This window comes from Sander vitreus, chromosome 1 (assembly GCF_031162955.1).
Source record: "Sander vitreus isolate 19-12246 chromosome 1, sanVit1, whole genome shotgun sequence".
NCBI classification, from domain to species: domain Eukaryota; kingdom Metazoa; phylum Chordata; class Actinopteri; order Perciformes; family Percidae; genus Sander; species Sander vitreus.
In genome coordinates, this window is record NC_135855.1 from 13,769,268 (window position 1) to 13,788,460 (window position 19,193).

Consider the following 19,193-nt stretch of genomic DNA (forward strand, 5'->3'; position numbering starts at 1 on the left):
GTTTGCACTTTAAAGCAAAGGACAGCTTACATGTTGAGCAGATATCCTTGAAGAAAAATGGTCTCCCAACAGAAATTGGAAGTGGTCTGCATTCCTTAGATACTGAATAGTTTGGAGTGTTAATTAGTTGTCTAAACAAATAGCAAACCAAAGTCTACTCCCACTGTTCCTCAGCAAGTATCAGTAAACCTGAGACTGAAATTGAGGGTTTTGGGCACTGCAGGCAGTGTCAAAAACATCACAACCCCAATTTACCACAGCAGGACATTATGGGAGTATAGTGACCTGCCACAGAGTGAATGAGTCATTCATTTCTCAAGGCTGTCACGTGATCAGGAGTATATATCACCCTGATTGGCACAACTATAGACCATTTGTTCCGTTTCATGAAAACCTCCATTAAAATAAATGGCCATCTCTGCCATGCAGACTCTTCATGTAAATATTGACACATTCTCCACATTGCTCATTTCCTGTTGTATGAATGGTTCACATGTTCAGCTGGTGTTTGATCCTTTCCCCAGACATCCTCTGGTTTCTGTTTATCTAGAAACAAAAAAGGGGTGACTGAAAATAGATTGGTGGGAACAGATAGGTGTATGAAAAATAAATAAAGATCAGTTGGTAACTATTGACAGTGTGGTGTAGCATAAATCATTTTACAAGTGAAGGGCAGTGGGCTGTACCGTTTTAAAGTATCTCCATCATTGTTCAACTGGAGCACATCAATGTTAAAAGTTGTGGTAAATGATTTAATGCTCGGATGACTTTTAAGCATTTCAAATAAATTCCCACAGATGCAATCACAGAACAACTGAAGTCTAACCAAAAAATAAGCAAAAGCTAAGACAGGGAAAGTGTCAGGGTGAAAGCATGAGAATGGAGGTGATCCAGTTTCCATTTCAAGCTACTAAAGAGCAATTTAATATTCCCAGTAATATCAGCAGCTTCTAACATAAGGTCAGAGTCTTGCTGGGTTTCCTGTGTACCGGCTTCCATGCCCAGATAAATAAACCTCAGGCCGGTGGCTGCCGGTGCGACCCACATTAGTCCGCTGCTGCCTTTGGCCCAACACCAAGCTGCAGGAGCTCCACCGCACAGACCCACTGACATAGAGCAGCTGTGCGGGTTGCATTGTGCAAACTGCTGGCTTGGAGACATCCTCCTATCAGACAGGCATTATTCAGTTTGTTTATTAATTGATACGGTGTAATATGGTTTAGGATTTATGAAAAACATACGGTAGATCACAATGATGTGTGTGTGTATGTGGGTGTTTAGACACTGCATTACGACTGCATCTGGCTGAAAATATAAGTTTATATATAATGTAATTCACATAAAATACATCTCAAAAGCAACACTACCATTTTTCCATTGATCAATTCTGGGTTTACATTACAATGGTTTTCTCTGGAAAGATACTTCACACTTGACAATATACTTTGAAAGATTTTGGCACCTTATATTACATTTACCCTGCGCCAATGTAAATACTCTGGGAGGCACGGGGTATCTAAAACCAGATGCGCAACAACCAACTGGGCACTGATTAACAAGCTATTAACCCTCTGAGCCAACAAAAGGCCCTCCAGGGATTCAAACCAAGTCTCTAGGGTAGCACAGTGCAAAACAAGTACACCAGCTATGAACACACAACTACATGATAGTCAAGACATGTACATGGAGTTAGCAAGCGGTAAGTTTGTTATTACAGAAATAACATGACATGGATTTATGTATAGGTAGAGTATTAATTGCTTTTGGCAAGTGTAACGTTAACTAACTGTAATACTCAATCTTCAACAGCCTGTTAATGTTGTAAAACTACTACAACTAATGATTCATATGCAGGTATTTTACGATACGATCTGACAGTAATTCAACCTTTAATACTTTAATAATTCATTTTTAAATATAATTGATGTCCATAATAATTGATTTTGATGAGACATTTTAATGTTAACTACCCCCAGGACATCTGTTGCTACTAATATATTGAGTGTCAGTAAATGCCAACTCACAAGACTCACTTTTGAAAATAGGATCTGGACACAGATCCAAAAGGCAGTCGACGCGGCATGAAGGAATGTCTGACCAAATCCCTGACCAAATTACACAAACCAAAGTATAATCATCTGATTTTTGGAACAACTGTAATCAATCAAGATATTGTACAAAAAAAACAATAAACCTCCACCCAAATTTGTTGGCAAAGGTACAGTAAATACCTGGGACTGCCAATTACATGTAATTGATTTTATACAATGGTAATGGCATTTACCAATTTTATACGAAAAGTGTCCATGCAACAGGAAACTTCACGCAAGGTTGGGTCAACCTTGTGTGTTTAACACACTAATCAACATTTTTTTATATAAATCAATGTGTAATGTAAACAGGGTTGCAAAAACCAATTAAATAATTATCATCCAACTCCAATGAATTATGAGCCGTTTTAGTCAGTGGTTGTGTTTGCAAATTTTTGTTCAGTCTCAGCGCTCTCATTAACCACATGCTTAGCAGTCTTCTTTAGTAAAGAGACTGTCCCCCCAAGACAAACAATAGCATCAATTGTTTCAGCGAATGCCCCAAAACTACATTGATTTACGTTCAAGCGGCAAAGCCCTCAAGCGGTCGTAAGAATTATTAGTCTTGTCTGTTGATAGCAAAGAATGAAGCTGGGTGACGTTATTATTGAGCCACAAAGTCTGCATAAGGGAAGAGGTCCAGGTGGTTGTAGGTGTCGAAATAACTTTGGACTCAACCAAGTTGTTTTTGTGCCTAAACACTACCAAACCTTAACCGCAGCATTATCACATCATAAAACAGATTCATTTTTCAACAGTGATTTGTAACGACAGAGGCATCAGATCAGAAAACACTTACATGTGTATTTGAGCGTTTAGACTGCCAGCCCATATTGGCATATCCAGATTGTATCCAGGTTGATTTTAGAAAGCCTGGACAGCAAAAATCCCACATTAAATGTGATTTTGCTGATGCACTCCTCAGTCCCAACTATGGTCCCGATGCTCTGGCCGCTCAAATAGGACACACAACGATGACGTCAAATCCAGAGTGGCAGAAGTGCTGAGCAGAATCAATGCTGCTACTAGCTGAGCGCTACGGAGGACAACATTAAGGAGAACAACTCCTCTGTTGCTCATGAAATAAGGCAGTGGCAAAATATATAAAGCTTCATGCTGGTGAAACAGCTAAGCATGGGTGATTCTGAATACAACAACTGTTATAAGTGGATGATGATGCAAACACAGCCTCCTGAATTTCCTTTGGCAAATGGCCATGACATAATTGCTACCATGCACTTTGACATTTACCCATGAAGAAAATAATGGACTTGGCATCTATCTATCTGTCATTTATTATCAGGACAACTCATGGAGTATTATTGTTTACTTAATCCAGTCAGAATCTGGCACACTGTGATTCTGCTTTAATGGAACATACATTTGGGATTTTGAAGGGCCTCCAGTTAGATCATTTATATGAGTATGTCAGTAATTAATTAGCATTATCATTTTCAATGCACTCTTCATGACAGTGAACATATAATAAAAAGGAGGAAATTCTTAGTTTACATAAGAAATACACTTGCTGAGTTGACATATCCTGCTGGAATAGTGTTTATGATGACATGTGCCTTATGAGGACAAATCTGCTGAATGTATGGAAGAAAAGAAGAAAAAAAGAGTGTCTTCATGTCAAACTGTAGTTTTCTGAGGCAAATCACACCCGCTGTTTAGATGTGTCATCTATGTCTATGAGATGGCCTGACTCAAAGTTACCCGGATTTTATTCAATTCAATTTTATTCATAGTGTCAACTCATAACAGTAGTTATCTCAGGACCCTCTATAATTTACAAAGACCCAACAATTCCCATGCACGGATGAGATCATTGGTCCAAAAGTCCCAGGATTCCACAAACAGACTACAATGCAGCCTCCTTCTTATGTGCCTGCCAAAACATCTCCCACCACAGCCAGCATCGAGTCTTTCTCCACAGAAAAGGTCTACAAGGTCAGTGTCTCCCTTACTGTGGCATCAGTCCAAAACTTGTTTCCAACAAATTCAAAAATGAAGCCAAATATTTACAACAGCAATTTCCTCTCCTACATTTCTTAGTTTTGTGTTAGTTAACAAATGTCTAAATCGAAGATTCATTTATGTTTTTTCCAAAGAAAAAGACCTCAGTATTAACCTCGGGGTGACGCAACATCCCACAAAAGGAGTAAATAATTTCAGCTTCATTGAAAAACTGTTCAACATGCACAGTATTCTATGGAAACGTTTGCCAACACAGTGTGTTAACAATGTGGTAACACTCTACACTACAGTATGCTGAGCTCCAAACTTAACCATAAAGCGATCTCTACTGTAGCGCTGCATCTGTTGCTTAAGGGTCTACAGTATATTTGAAAGGGCGCAGTAGGTTTTATTAGTTTTTAAAAACATAAATCATATTCTTTTGGTGACTTTTATTCACTCTCTGTCTCTCTCTCTCTCTCTCTCTCTCTCTCTCTCTCTCTCTCTCGCTCTCTCGCTCTCTTTCCTCCTGTTGAGATGTGTTACTGGTATAGTGATTTCACCAGTAATTGACCACAGTTCTGGCTGAGCACCAACAACTCTCCAGTCACTGGAAACTTGACTGTGAAAAGATAGCATCAACTTTCATTTGAGAGATCATGCCTGCTTCCAATGAAACACACAGCACCTCTGTAGACCTGAGGGGGACAACATATCCTTCGGTAAAGCCACTGAGCTCTGCCCTTCCTGTCTCTTACCATGATACTGGGTCAAGATGTCAGGTTATGATGTAATTAACACAGGCAGCCATTCATTCACTCAAGATATTCAGATATTACTGTTCTCAAAGCGTGGACATAAAAAACCTTTAAAAGCAGCAGTCTCAAAGTTTCCAGTAGTTTTTGGAACAGGTCAAAGTATACTGTAACTAACAAGTAGAGAACCATTATTATACTGCAGAGCTACATGAAGAAAGAAAGAAGGTCTGATTCATACATCAGCACAACTCAAGCATGTAAGGACACACACACACACACACACACACACACACACACACACACACAAACAATAACATACATACATAAACACCTTTCACTCACCTAACTGCTGGCTGCAGATCCAGAGCAGGAGGAAGCAGTAGTACTCCATATTTTTGCCGGTGCAAGCGTGCATGCATGCATGCATGCATGTGTGTGTGTGTGTTTGTGTGTGTGTGTGTGTGTGTGTGTGTGTGTGTGTGTGTGTGTGTGTGTGTGTGTGTGTGTGGGTGTGTGTGTGGGTGTGGGTGTGTGTGAGTGATGACTGCTGTGAGAGTGTATGTGGTGGGCTGAGGAAAAGAGAACCAGTGGCGGGCACAGTTAAAGATCTCACTCTGATTGACTCTAAGTCTAAGTTAAAGCGCTGCATATATCTTGGGAAAGTAGGAGGGGACTGTAGAAGGAGAAGAAGGAGGAGGTCCATTCTGACATAGCAGGCAGGAATACTCAGCCTCTCAAACATTCATTCAACTGACTTTGACTGGGTGAATACTCTCAAATGGATCATTAAAGTGGTGGAATGTAACAATGTACATTTATTCAAGAACTGTACTGCACTAAAACTTTGACATACTTGTACTTTACTTGAGTATTTTCATTATATGTTACTTGCGTCTTCACTACATTTCAAAGGGAAATATTTTACTTTTTACTCCACTACGTTAATCCGACACTTGGTTACTTTTTATAAAAACAATATGCTTACTACAAAAATTACTACAACAATAAAATGCTTTTACAAGTATTCGTTAGTGATAAACACAGAATAATGAAATCGTTTATAATATGGTGATGGTGCAGTGGATATGACACATGGCTTTGGTGTGAGAGATCTGGGTTAAATTCCCACTGCGATACATCAACCAATGTGTACCTGAGCAAGACACTTAACCCATAGTTTCTCCAGAGGCGTGCTAACTCTGACATATGTAGCAATTGTAAGTCGCTTTGGATAAAAGCGTCATCTAAATGACACTTTAACATTGTGAAAGAAGGCATTCTGAGTTGAGTACTTTCATTACATGTTGCTGATAATATTTCTTTTTTTTTACTTAAGTATCATTTTGAATTCACGACTTTAGGACTTGTAATGCAGTATTTTTAGACCACTGTATTTCTACTTTTACTTAAGAAAAATATCTGAGTACTCTTTCCACTACTGGATATTCATGATGACATACATTTAAAGGAATTGGGTTTTGAGCTGTTAAGGTATGAATGAATGAAAAGTGTGAATTAGTCAATCAGAGCCAATTTGTACATTATAGTTATAAGTACATAAAAGTCACTTAACAGAAAAGTGTGATATTTACTTCACAGCTTGAAAGACAGCAGAGTTTCTTGATAGAGAATGAAATTAAATAATGAACCAAAAAACATTTCCAAAGATATTTCAACAAGTGAATCTGAAGGAACATACAGTAGATCAGTCATTTTTCTGATTACACACCTAAAACATCTCCTTCATCTTCTGTCAGACTCAAGCTATGCACCACAAATGCTATCATCATGGCACAACCACAAACTAACCAGTGTATTAACAGTGGAACGCAAATATGAGGTATGTATGTTACCTCATACCCTTGCAGCTGAACCATCCAATCCTAAATACAGAATGTATAATGACCCACTTACGTAATAAGACACAGTTTGTGTACATTAACTCTTCTGAAATCCATTTGTGGTCACCTGCTAGATCTCCAATTCACTACTTAACTATTGCACACAGTTGGGTCTGGAAAATTATTTTTACATTGACAATGACTAAGCTATGTTTGACTTAAATACATCAACACCATAGCAGCTATTTTCATTTAGGCTATTATCCAATCTATCCGTTCATACCGGATGCGGAGCGGTCGCGTCGGCCTGCGCGCTGCATAGGACAGACGGACGGACGGACACACATATATACACACACACACACACACACACACACACACACACACACACACACACTAACGACTAAGACTATGTTTGACTTAAATACATTAACACCTGCATAATAAACCATGTATACAGTAGCTATGCACAGAAATGATTGGATGGTACAAAGCCATGATTCCTTTATGCTCATTTAATTAATTATCACATTGGATTGTGGTACTATTGGTCATATTGCACATATGGTGTGATCTATTTTATGGACTTGAGCCCTATGCACACGTAAGCATCACGTAAGCATCACATTAGTGTCACATAGCGTTGCGTATAGCCGCGTATCGCAGCTATTTTCAATTTGGCGTCCATGTTATCCAATCTGTCCATTCATACACGGAGCGGCCACGTCGGCCCGCGCACTGCAGTGGACGGACGGACGGACACACACACAGGCTACAATTACCACAGTTTCCCCCACTCATCCTGTCTCTTTCTATTGGAGAGAGAGAGGGAGAGAAAGAAGAGAGAGAGACTCATCAATCAGATTGGTGGAGTGAGTCCGACTGCCCGCCCTCCAACCCAGCAAGTCAAGTCGGCCAAAATGAAGGCCGACAGCTCCTCCGACGGATGACGGCACGGAACACACCGAACAGACAACTCGAGTCACTGACCTCGCCAGACTGTCCGACGGCCGATTATCGGGTTGGTGTGTCAGGGTCATTACGTGCCCGGTGTGTTTTCACTGTTAGAAATCACCCTGCCATGTCTGTTTTGGCCTTCATCAACTGCCATGATTCGCTCGTTTGCAAGTCATGTCTCTCTCTTTCTCAAGGGCGGGTCAAATTCTCTGGGCGGGCAAAGCAGAGAAAGGGGGAGGTAACCTTCCTCCTGATGACATCATAAAGGAAAGATTCCAGATTGGCTCATCTGAGCTTTCATTTTCTCAAAGGCAGAGCAGGATACCCAGGGCTTGGTTTACACCTATCGCCATTTCTAGCCACTGGGGTAGTGCTTGGCGGTATACCGGTTCACACCGAATACTGGTGTATATTTTCATTATGATATGAATTTTTAATATACCGCCATACCGGTGTATTTGATTACACAACGTAATTACCGTAAGGTGCTATATGAATAAAATACACATAAAACACATCAAACTGCTAAAAAGCTATCTTTTTATATTACCAATGGGTCAAATGACTAATGTGAAAGGTGTTGCTCAACTCTGCAGTTCCCTTTTACGGAATGCAACTTTAATGTTTTGATACACCTTCACCTCTCTCGCTAGCGTCATTGTCAGCTGCAGCAGGCATGTTATCAGCAGAAAAGCTCTCATACCCTAATATGCTATGGCAGACAGAAATTGTCCGACTTCAAATGCATGCCAGTGTTGCTCTGTGTAAACAAGTTTGTTATATAAACTTAAAAGCTGTCATGGTTGTGTATGTTCTGTTTCCTGTTTTATTTTGAAGTCTGTCTTTTCTGTCTTGTCTTGTCTGGTTTTACTTCCTGTCTTGTGTTTTCCCGCCTTTTTTGATTGTTCTCTAATGTGTTTCACCTGTTCCCCAGCCTAGTGTCACCTGTTGCTCGTTTCCTCATTACCCTCTGTATTTAGTCTTTGTGTTGCCCTTGTCTTGTGTCAGATCATTGTTTGCTGTTCAGTGTTTCTCATTTGTTCTTGTCAGTGGATTGCTTGTCACTGTTCTGTGTTTTCCCTGTTGCTGTTTTTGGGATTCTGCTTGTACTTATTTTTGGAATTGCCTTTCTGTTCTCGGGACACCTTTTGTTAGTAGGGACCTTATTATTTGTTTATTAAATCTTCAAAGCTCACACTGCCTGTCCGTCTCTGCATTTGGGTCCTATATCCTATAACAGAATAATCCGACCTCAAAATGGACCCAGCAGAGAGGCGTCTCTTTAAGGAGAGGGTGTCAGAGTTTGACCGGACTGTGGAGAGTCTCAAACTCTAAACCAAACCAGCATGCCCCTATCCTTAAGAGGATTTCCACGCAGCAGCTGTGGTTTGAGGCGAGACCTTGGGTGAGTCACTTTGTTCCCAACCTTGATGTTATCAAGGAGAGACTTGATCGTTTCCTAAAGACTAGCCATTATGACTCATCAACCAGCCTGGTGGAGCTGAAAACCTTGTGGAAGGAGGCTACCAGTGAGTACCATAAGGAGTTAATTTTGTTGGATGCTCGTGAGAAGGTGTCAAAGAAACCCTGGCTTAATGACTCTATTCCTGACTGGGCTAAATGTTTTCTTTCCACTCCAACTCCTGCAAATGAGTTGTGTTCTTGTAAGCCTGTTAGCTCCACCACGGCTCCTCAAGTTTTCGGCCTTCTCCAGTGCCAGCTAGCACCCACCAGCCTGCCTGTTGCTAGGTCTGCTAGCATTTTGTCTTCTAAGTTTTTGTCTGTCACCCGACCTGCTCCCTTGTCTGCTTCTCCTGTTAACTGTTGTTAGACTGCCCTACTGCTACCTGGTCAGCAAAACCCCCCGACCACCAGCAGTCCTTTGAGGGCACCCGCCTAGCCATATTCCCTGGGACCCGTGGAGACCGTAAACGGGGAAAAGGACGACATGGGCGATACTGTCATGGTTGTGTATGTTCTGTTTCCTGTTTTATTTTGAAGTCTCTTTTCTGTCTTGTCTGGTTTTACTTCCTGTCTTGTGTTTTCCCGCCTTTTTTGATTGTTCTCCCATCCCTAATGTCTTTCACCTGTTCCCCAGCCTAGTGTCACCTGTTGCTTGTTTCCTCATTACCCTCTGTATTTTTTGTGTTGCCCTTGTCTTGTGTCAGATCATTTTTTGCTGTTCGGTGTTTCTCGTTTGTCCTTGTCAGTGGATTGCTCGTCACTGTGCTGTGTTTTGCCTGTTCTGTTTTTGGGATTGTGCTTGTACCTATTTTTGGAATTGCCTTCTGTTCTTAGGACATCTTTTGTTAATAGGGACCTTATTTGTTTGTTAAATCCTCGAAGCTCACACTGCCTGTCTGTCTCTGCATTTGGGTCCTACATCCTCTGAACCCCTAACAGAAGCTGTTAATGTGTTAAGTGTTGTGGTGTTCTTCTTGGTATTGGATAAAGTGAACTAGGAAGAAGCTGCGTCTTAGATTTTAAAATGACAGAATGAAAGGATACTACAGGTTTAGGTTAATAGTAAAATATAGTGTAGGAGCACAGAGGTGATGCTTACAGGAAGAAGTGAATAAAGGTGATAAGAATAAGTAGCCTTTAACAAATAGGTGTAGTGTTCTTTGAGTATGACACAAAGTATCCTGGGCAGACAGGCGGTCAAACGGCCCATATGAGTGCCTGTGAAACTAATCAGCGGTAATCCATGTCACACAGCCAGATCGGATATCCATCCTCGGAGCAGCTGTCTATTTGAAAATCTTTCAAACTGAAATCTACATATTTGGCTCTTACAGACACTTGCTCTTGGTTTGCAATCAGCGCTTTTTCTTTTTCAACACAGCAGCAACCTCAGATCACATAAATCAAGGCAGTGTATGTGCTAAACAACTTAGGATAACCAATCCTTCAGAAACCTAAAAAGAATTAAGATTTGCTTTCATCAAGGGTGCTTAAAAGCTCATTGGTGCCCCCCCCCCACACACACACACACACACTTCTCCTCAGCCGACTGCTGGCCCACTTGTTTCTTTCAAGTCAGAAAATAAAGCCTTGTGCCTGTAAATTCCAATGGGCAGGGTTCTTGAAATGAGTAACTGCACTAGGTGTGTGAAAGTAAGTGATACTCCAAGGTTGGATATATTACAAATGTCTGCATTTGATGTTAGGACTTTTCATCTGTCTAAAAACATCAACGTGACATTATGGTGTGCTTCCTGCTGACATATTGTTTTAAGGCAAAAGAAAGTATACATGGTTTTCCAGGTTACATCACGAGCATACAGTGATTTCCTTAGGCAGACTAACAAGACGATGCAACAAAGAAACGTTTTAAAAGGCTGCATTCCTGCCCATCAAATAAACCAAATAAAATGTTCCCAAATTGGAGGGGGAAAATGAGAAGTTATATAGTCATTATAAAGTTTTTCATGAACATGAAAAGTTTCATAACGAGGATTGTTTCATCCAGTATTGTGGGTACAAACTCATAGCTCAAGAATCTCCCACTGTCAGCTTGTAAGACAAATGATAAATCAGAAGGGAACCTACAATTAAGATCTGGTGCTCTGAATGAAGGCAGTGTGCCAGTGTAGTTAAAAAGTTGGGCTCTACATGTATTTGTCAGTGTTTCAAGACCAGAGGGGGGGTGGTGGGCAATTCTCCCCAATGCCTTTCTGCTAACCTAAATTGCCATGTAGATATTTAGCTCAGTCAGTAAGGGGGGACTGGGGGTAGGGGGACTAGAAGTGATCTAAACGGGGAGTAAAAAATTGGGTTTTGAAATTCTATTCTTTTTCCCTCTTCCAGCCCATATAAGCACTACAGACTCCCACTGTCAAGTGCGGCCTGAAATCAATACTGCACAGGAGCTGCATTTACCTCACCTTTTCAAGGCCCTCGCCAACACCATACCACAACTGCAAGCAATTACTTTAATCACCCCCAGGATTATCTGTTTGTGTGCAATATACATGGACTGTCTCCTCAGGCTAGAACGGGAGCTTTAGTCAGACACAGGACAAGTCCTCTGGGATCAGACATAAAGAATCAAATAGCCAACCCCCATCAGTGTTCAGGCTGGGTGCGTGCCTCATATTAAGACCCAGCATCTATCACCCATCATAATGTTGTCACGTTTGAGATCCCCAAGCCTAGTCTTTGGGGTTTTTATTCAACTGGATTGGAGTCTCAAACAAAAATATATATTAAGTCATTTTGACAGCCCCTTGGTGCATGTAAGTTTGCATTAATAGCTCAACAATTCCAACAATACAAGTGTAATTACATTGCAAAACAAAACAAAAAAAACAACTTCAGTCCAAAAATATGGATAAGTAATTTTTCTCTGCACAAATACAAATGTCTATGTCTAGCAATGTCTATGAACAGCCCTTAGAGCTAAAGACAGTACTTTCCCTGACGCTAAACCTGCCAATAATAAATGCTATACAGTAGACCTTTGTTTTTAAACCTTTGTTGTAAACTAAGAAAAATTATATCTCTCTCACTTCTCTGCTCCTCTCTCAGATATCTCTCTGTCTCCGAGGATGGAATTCCCCAAAAGTACATGGGATCTAAAGCACCAAAACAATACAAGGAAGTGTTCACCCTTTGACTCAAAAAGATGAACCAACTGGGGTTTGAAGTCTCCGCCATCTACTGACACTGGAAGGTCCATATGCAGTCTTTATGCCCATAGTCCCATATCCTGTTGTCAGAAGTCATTTCCAGTTCTCTGTTACTGCCTAAGATATTTCTTGGAAATTGTTCTTCAAACATTCAACTGTACATGCTGAAGCGTATTGCCCGTGGAGATGTTATTTTCCACAAATCACAGCCAAGTAAGGCAGGGGCAGGATGAAACAATGAATGGTTTTTAAAGCAATAGAGCACACACACAAAGTCCTCCAAGGAGCTTTTTGAAACATGCTGCTGTTTCAGCAGCTTGTTTTTGGCCCAGTATCATCTTCTGTGAGGACGGCAGGGAGAGATTACTGCACAGTTCCAGCAAGTAGCCCTGCTTAAAGCATTAACCTCGAGAAAGTGTTGGGAGATCATCTGCAGGAAGCTCTCTGTCAACCATTATGTGCTGTAGAATACATGAACCAAAGAAGACTTCCATCTATTATCCAAAATGTAAAAATGGTTTGACAGGTTAAACATTTTTCTAAATATTTTTGGGCTTTTTTGCTTTTATTAGATAGGACAGCTTAAGACAGGAATATGTGAGAGAGCGGGGATGACATGCAGCAAAGGGCCGCATGTTGGAATCAAACCTGGACCGCTGCGGCAAGGACTGAGCCCCAGCACATTGGTCGCACGCTCAACCAGGTGAGCTACCAGGGTGCCCACATTTCTGTATTCTGATGTAAAAAGTATTTTTCACTAATTTCAACATGTAATATATTTCATGTATATTTCAGATCTGTTAGTTAAGCAAACCTACAATTTACATTTTGAAAATCCTGCTTTCAAAATGTTCCTTAAATAAGGACTCTTAAATCATAAACACAAACATGTTTTTACAGCAATAAATCTCTAACAATACATTTGTTTTTGCAATGTATTTTTTTGTATGCTAACCAGACTACACTGGTGATGAAGTAAAAATAATAATTTTCCTCTTACAATTATTTTCCTCTTTGAAATGTTAAAATAATCTAATCTACCTTGTTCATTTAAACTAAATCAAATGTTCAAGCTGTAATCTCGAAGATTGTAATAGCTGATGAAAAGTATTGCAATATTTATATATGTGCAGTACTACAAACTGGGTGTCTGGCATGACATCTCCTGGAAAAAATGCTTTTCTGTTTTCCTCCATTTAAATGTATACACACACACAAAATGGATCAAACTATTCTGAAAACTTGAAGCTCATGTATCAACAAGACTCCAGACCATTGAAATAGAACAAGATTCATTCTATTTCAAGTCAAGTCAAGTCAACTTTATTGTCAATTCTGCATTATGTGCCAGACATACAGAGCAATTGAAAATATGTTTCTCTCTGACCTACGGTGCAATAAGGACACGTACAACAAGTATAATATAAAAAAGATAAGAAATATATACAAATAAGATTAAGAAAGATAAGTTATATATACAATTAATAGGATAAGTAATACAATACAGAAATACATTCTAAATAGTCCAAAGGTAAGGCAAAATCAAACAGTACAGAAAACTAAAGATAAAGATAGTGAAATGTGCAATATTTCACTGTCCAGACTGCTAAGTTCGATGGTGTTTTAAGCCCCCAACGTCTCCTTCCAGGCAGCGACCGTTGACTTCAAGGCACCCAACCCTAACCTTAACCCTAACCCTAACCATTGCCTAATCCTAGTGCCTTCCAGGCAGCGCTGCCTGAAAGGAGATGTTGGGGGCTTAAAACACTGATAAACGACTGCTAAACTCTAAGCACAATTCCCCTGTTACACAAATACAAATTCTAAATCAAACAGGACTGAAATATTAAGGATTGACACTTTAAATTAACATATTAAATAAATAAAAACATACAGTGTCAAATTGTATCCTTACATTTATTATGGTTAAAGATTTAAACTCAGGTCTTTTGTTTCACCAAATGTCTTAAATCATCTTTCAGGAATGAGAGGAGACGGTCAACCAATGTTGAAGCGATACAAATCAAAGCAATGCGAGCGGATTTGGATGAGGAGAACTTGAGTGACAGAATGCAGGCTAGGAGGAATTCAATGGTTTTTAGGATGCCATGCAGAAATCCTGTTACTTTACAGAAGGTACGCTGTGTGTTTTAAATAATTTTTGGGGGTTACAGTGTATCTTGAAGCCTTTCTTGCTGTTACTGTATGAGTATGCATGTGGTTTAGGAAGATTCCTCTGTTGTAGGAAAGTTATGTGTATACTCCACCTATAAGCATGATTATAATTTGATGAGTAAATAAACATAGCAAGGATTTCTTTCTGTCTGTGTGCTAAACTGAAACTTTTCGTCAGTTCTTTATTTGTCAGTTCTTTATTTGGACTGTGTATGTTTCCTAAAGATGGCATTTAGAATAAATATTCTATCATACATGTAAACTCAACCTTAGATCTATGGTTTTAAGCTTCAAAGACTGTCCACCCGCAGCTAAGTTGAAGAGGAAATATATCCCACATATCTTTATGTGCAAGTCATCTTTGGGAACTGCAAATCGGAAATGCAGAGTTGGCTGAAAAATAGGCAACCAACTCCCATAATTCATTTTCTTTGCCTAATTATTCCTTTTATGGTTATGGAAAGCTGAAGCAGAAAGTTACCACAAACAAGCCAAACAGTCCTGGCACAGATAGGCAGGCACAATTCATGGCTTTGGACAATGTCTCCAAGCAATCAGAACTACGCAATTGGGTAATTATTACCTATCTCATAAAATGTGCCTTTGTAGTGTTCTGTATAAAAATGACTTTCCCCAAGTCATTTGCCTTCAGTTAGAGAATTTTTTAACCTGCATTTAGTGGCCAATAGTAGACCTACATCTTAAAAGGTACATTTTAATATAATTTCTAACATGTTCTCATACCCAAACGACAGACAATGTTCGCCAATAACTCCCAAACGACATATATAACTGTTCTATTTAACGTGTTAAGTGGTGATACGGTGGCAGTTTTGAACACGCGATTGTTCTATTTAACGTTGTGAAACGGTCACAGTTATAAACATGTTGTGAAACTAAGCTGCTTGGTTAGGTTTAGGCAACAAAAATACTTGATTACGTTTTGAAAAAGATCATGGTTTTGAGTTAAATGAGTAAGTTTGACACGGACATAAGTGGACATATGGAGACTTTTGCACTCTTTATACTACGTCACCTGACTTCCTCCTTTGCTGCCGCAATAATTACTAGAACCACTAGAGGTCTGCCTAACGTGAGGAAGGTCAGCCTATTAGTATATAAATATTAGCCACAACAGCTTTATATGGTTTTGCCTGTGGTTTGTCAGCTTGCTGAACTTTAAACTTTCCTGCCATCCATATTCACCCAACTACACAGCCCTCTTCAGGAACTAAATGTAATGAATTTGGACTTGTTGGATAGAACTTTATTTTTCTTCTTAATTTCACATTAAAAGCCCATTTATGTCCAAAACACAAATATCACCACAGTACTTATCCTGTTGACACTACAGCTGAAGAACAAAAACTTTGGTTGAAGTATCTACAGCACTGTGTTATAAGCCACTTAATAGTTTGTCAGGGGATATAAATTCATCAGTCTTAGATGGCCTTTACTCAGCGTTTCTGAGATTTGGCATGCTAGTACTGTACTTGGCTCATCTCCTGCTGCTGGATCCACATTGGAGGTCCAAATCAATTTAGGAGTTTGAAAGGGGAACAATCATCACAGGAACTATGAATCTACCAGTGGTTAAAAAAAAATGGTTTTTAGCCAATAGTCAACTCAACTTGCCTCCTTAGTACACTGTTCAGCTCTTTTTGGTTTGTTACCATGTGTCCACTCCATGAATTTCCCAACTGACGCAACCTCATTACTAGTTTGATGCTTATGGAACATCTCAATATATTGAATATTAAAAATGAACATATTAAAGAGCCACATACAAAGAATGAAAGGAGTAAATGTTTCTGTCTGAGGTTGAGTGAGTCATTCTAACTTTTCCAGATCTCTGGCAGGGCATTGTGCAGGTTGAGTTGTGCCAGTAGCAATATTGGGAAATAGACTAATGTGGAAACTAAACCCACACGCCACAAGATGGACGACAATGGAACGCCGCAAAGCTCACACATTCAGATTCAGGGCAAAACCTTGTCTCTCGACACCCAGCTTAAAACGCCTTGCTGCCCATATGGAAATTACTTCCATGGACTTAGTAATGTGTTATGTGTCAGAAAGGATTTTTTCCCATTCTGCTTCCTAATAATCAATACAATAGTGTACAATACTGTGAGGCAGTAATAGACAAATAATACACAATCAGCTCTTACACAAACCACATTATTGTAGTTGTGTTACTTTCTACGACAAAAAATGAATTACGTTCACTCACCACATTCCTATATCCAATCATGCAACTCACAACTCAAAAGTCCACATACAGAGACTTAGGTCATAACGTCCTGTGGTCTCACATAAACTTCTGCTTCTGTCATGTCTTCATCATGGGAGAACACACACTCCTGTTTCATTGCGTTTGCATTTACATTCATTGTAAGACAGATGGAAAAATTGTACTAGGCTTTTTTTTCTCCTCTTGGAACTTAATGGAAAACCAAACAGTCTACAATTTTCTGCTTGTAATTATTAGGTTTCGCAAAGCTTATACGCAATTGTCTGTTGCAGGTTGACCACTCAAGCACCAAGTTAAGTCCCTCTCACAGACTTTTTTAAATCCAATCCTTATGACAACACACCAATGGTTAATCCAACACATCTTGTGGTGTTTCCAAAAGGGAAAGTCTATGTGTGATGGTATTTTATGTTGTTTTACACCCTGGCAGCTACTGTTCCAACGAGAGTTTAAAAAGTCTGTTTATTTTCGTACCAGGCTTGGCAGTTTGTTTTCTCAGGAGAAGACAGATTCAGTTTCCCTAACTATGTTTGTATTTTTCAAAGAACTATTTCATTTGGCAAGCAGAAGGTGTCTGCCCTATATGGGTTCTAATCCAGTGATAGTTTGTGCTGCAAATTTTTATTAAAGGGCAACTATTATATAGCATTTTCAGGATTATACTCGCATTTTGTGTTTGTACTAGAACATGTTTACATGCTTTAAAGTGCTCATGTTATGCTCATTTTCAGGTTCATAATTGTATTTAGAGGATGAACCAGAATAGGTTTATGTGGTTTAATTTTCAGAAAACACCATATTTTTGTTGTACTGCACATTGCTGCAGCTCCTCTTTTCACCCTGTGTGTTGAGCTCTCAGTTTTAGCTACAGAGCAGTCCCTCCAGGATTTCGCGATGTTGCGATTGCGGCAATTCACGCGAATTCAACCAATCATCGTGACTTATGGTGCGACTCATAATTTTGACCAATCACCGCAACTTTTACGCAAATTTGACCAATAACCGGAGTTTCCCGCGACTTCAGCCAATCCCAGCAGTCCCACGTGTCAGACTTTACATCAGTATAATGTGACTCTGAGAGCCACTGACCAAGCGGGAGTGAGAGAGAGCTTGTTTCTGATATGAAGACGAGACTCGAACATCTCACATTTACCAACAAACCGTACAGCACAACACCGTGCAAAACATTTCAGACCGCCCTGCCAACCTGTATACATTTTAACATCAATGTACGCTGTAACGTTTTTTCACTCTAAAGTCAACGGCTGCTGTTTCAATCCTGTCGGCTGTCTGCAGCGGACGGGGGCGGAGCTGCTGCTCATACAGTTCCCCCCGCTACTGATGCGCACACACACAAACACACACGGTAGATGCAGGAAAAACCACAGATGAGACGACACGATGACCTAAATTGAGAACAGCTACTCTCGTTATTGTAAGTGCAATGATAAGTTAAAGTCCAATAAGTAGCTACTTTATCAAACCATATGAATGTGTGTCCCAGACCAGGTTAGGAAATTAACTAACAATGTAAAGATCAACAAGCCACTGACACGTTCAAATTTGATTAATTTGATAAATTATAATTTTTTGTCTTAAATCCACCAGCCATTTTCATATTATACCAACATTTGCAGAATCCTGAGCCTTTTTGGTAAGGTTAGCTAGCTTGTCAGTTACAGAGTATGAGGGCGTGCCATGCTAACAGCTAGGCGAGCATTATAACGTGTGTTACAAAGTGACGCACATTCGTCACGGAAGTAAAGGCTGGACTACAATTGAGCTGTTTGGAGCAGTTTGAGAACAGTGTTTTCTGTTGGAGATGGTAAGTCCCTTTGGGGTGGACTTTGGGCTTTTTCACTTTGTAAACCTATAACGTGCACAAAAAAGATATATAACACAATAAAGAAAAGGGAAAAAGCCAAAAAGCACAATATGAGCACTTTAATGTTAAAAAAAAAAAAAAACTTTATTTTTCTCATACTGCCCATGGCTGCTGCACCTGTATTCACTAGGGCTGCAGCTATCAATTATTTTAGTAATCGAGTATTCTACCGATTATTCCATTGATTAATCGGATAAGAAATACTTTTGTTTTATCGAAGAGCAATAATATACAATAGTTTGGTTTAATTTTCAGAAAAAGCAACATTTTTATTGCCTACATTACTTACAATATCAACACTCAAAAAACATATTAAGTGCATTTAAGTGCCATATTAAATTGTTTTTAAAGAAAACATTTTCTGAAATGCAGTAACAACCTCAAACTAAGGCATACATTAAACATACATAAACATGACCTTAAGTTGTGCAACTTAACCCTAACCCCATAGACTAAATGTCTTCAATTTTCGGACTAAAACTAGACTAAAATGTCATCAGTTTTCATCGACTAAAACTAGACTAAAATAGTCATGGAGAATTCTGACTAAAATAAGACTAAAATGCTCAGACTGAAACTTGACTAGACTAAAAAGAGTATGAACATGATTAAAACTAATAAAAACTAAAATGACAGCTTGACA

General features: G+C 39.5%; 1 protein-coding gene across 1 annotated transcript in view; it reads right to left on the reverse strand.

The window, feature by feature from the left end:
• Positions 1–5,409, reverse strand: part of itga11a (integrin, alpha 11a) — a 55,457-nt gene extending 50,048 nt beyond the window's left edge. Inside the window, exon 1 of the mRNA XM_078272573.1 lies at positions 5,150–5,409. Within this exon, the coding sequence (XP_078128699.1) occupies positions 5,150–5,234 (85 nt within the window). The 5' untranslated portion in view covers positions 5,235–5,409. The remainder of the gene's footprint in view (positions 1–5,149) is intronic.
• Between the last annotated feature and the right edge of the window lie 13,784 nt (positions 5,410–19,193).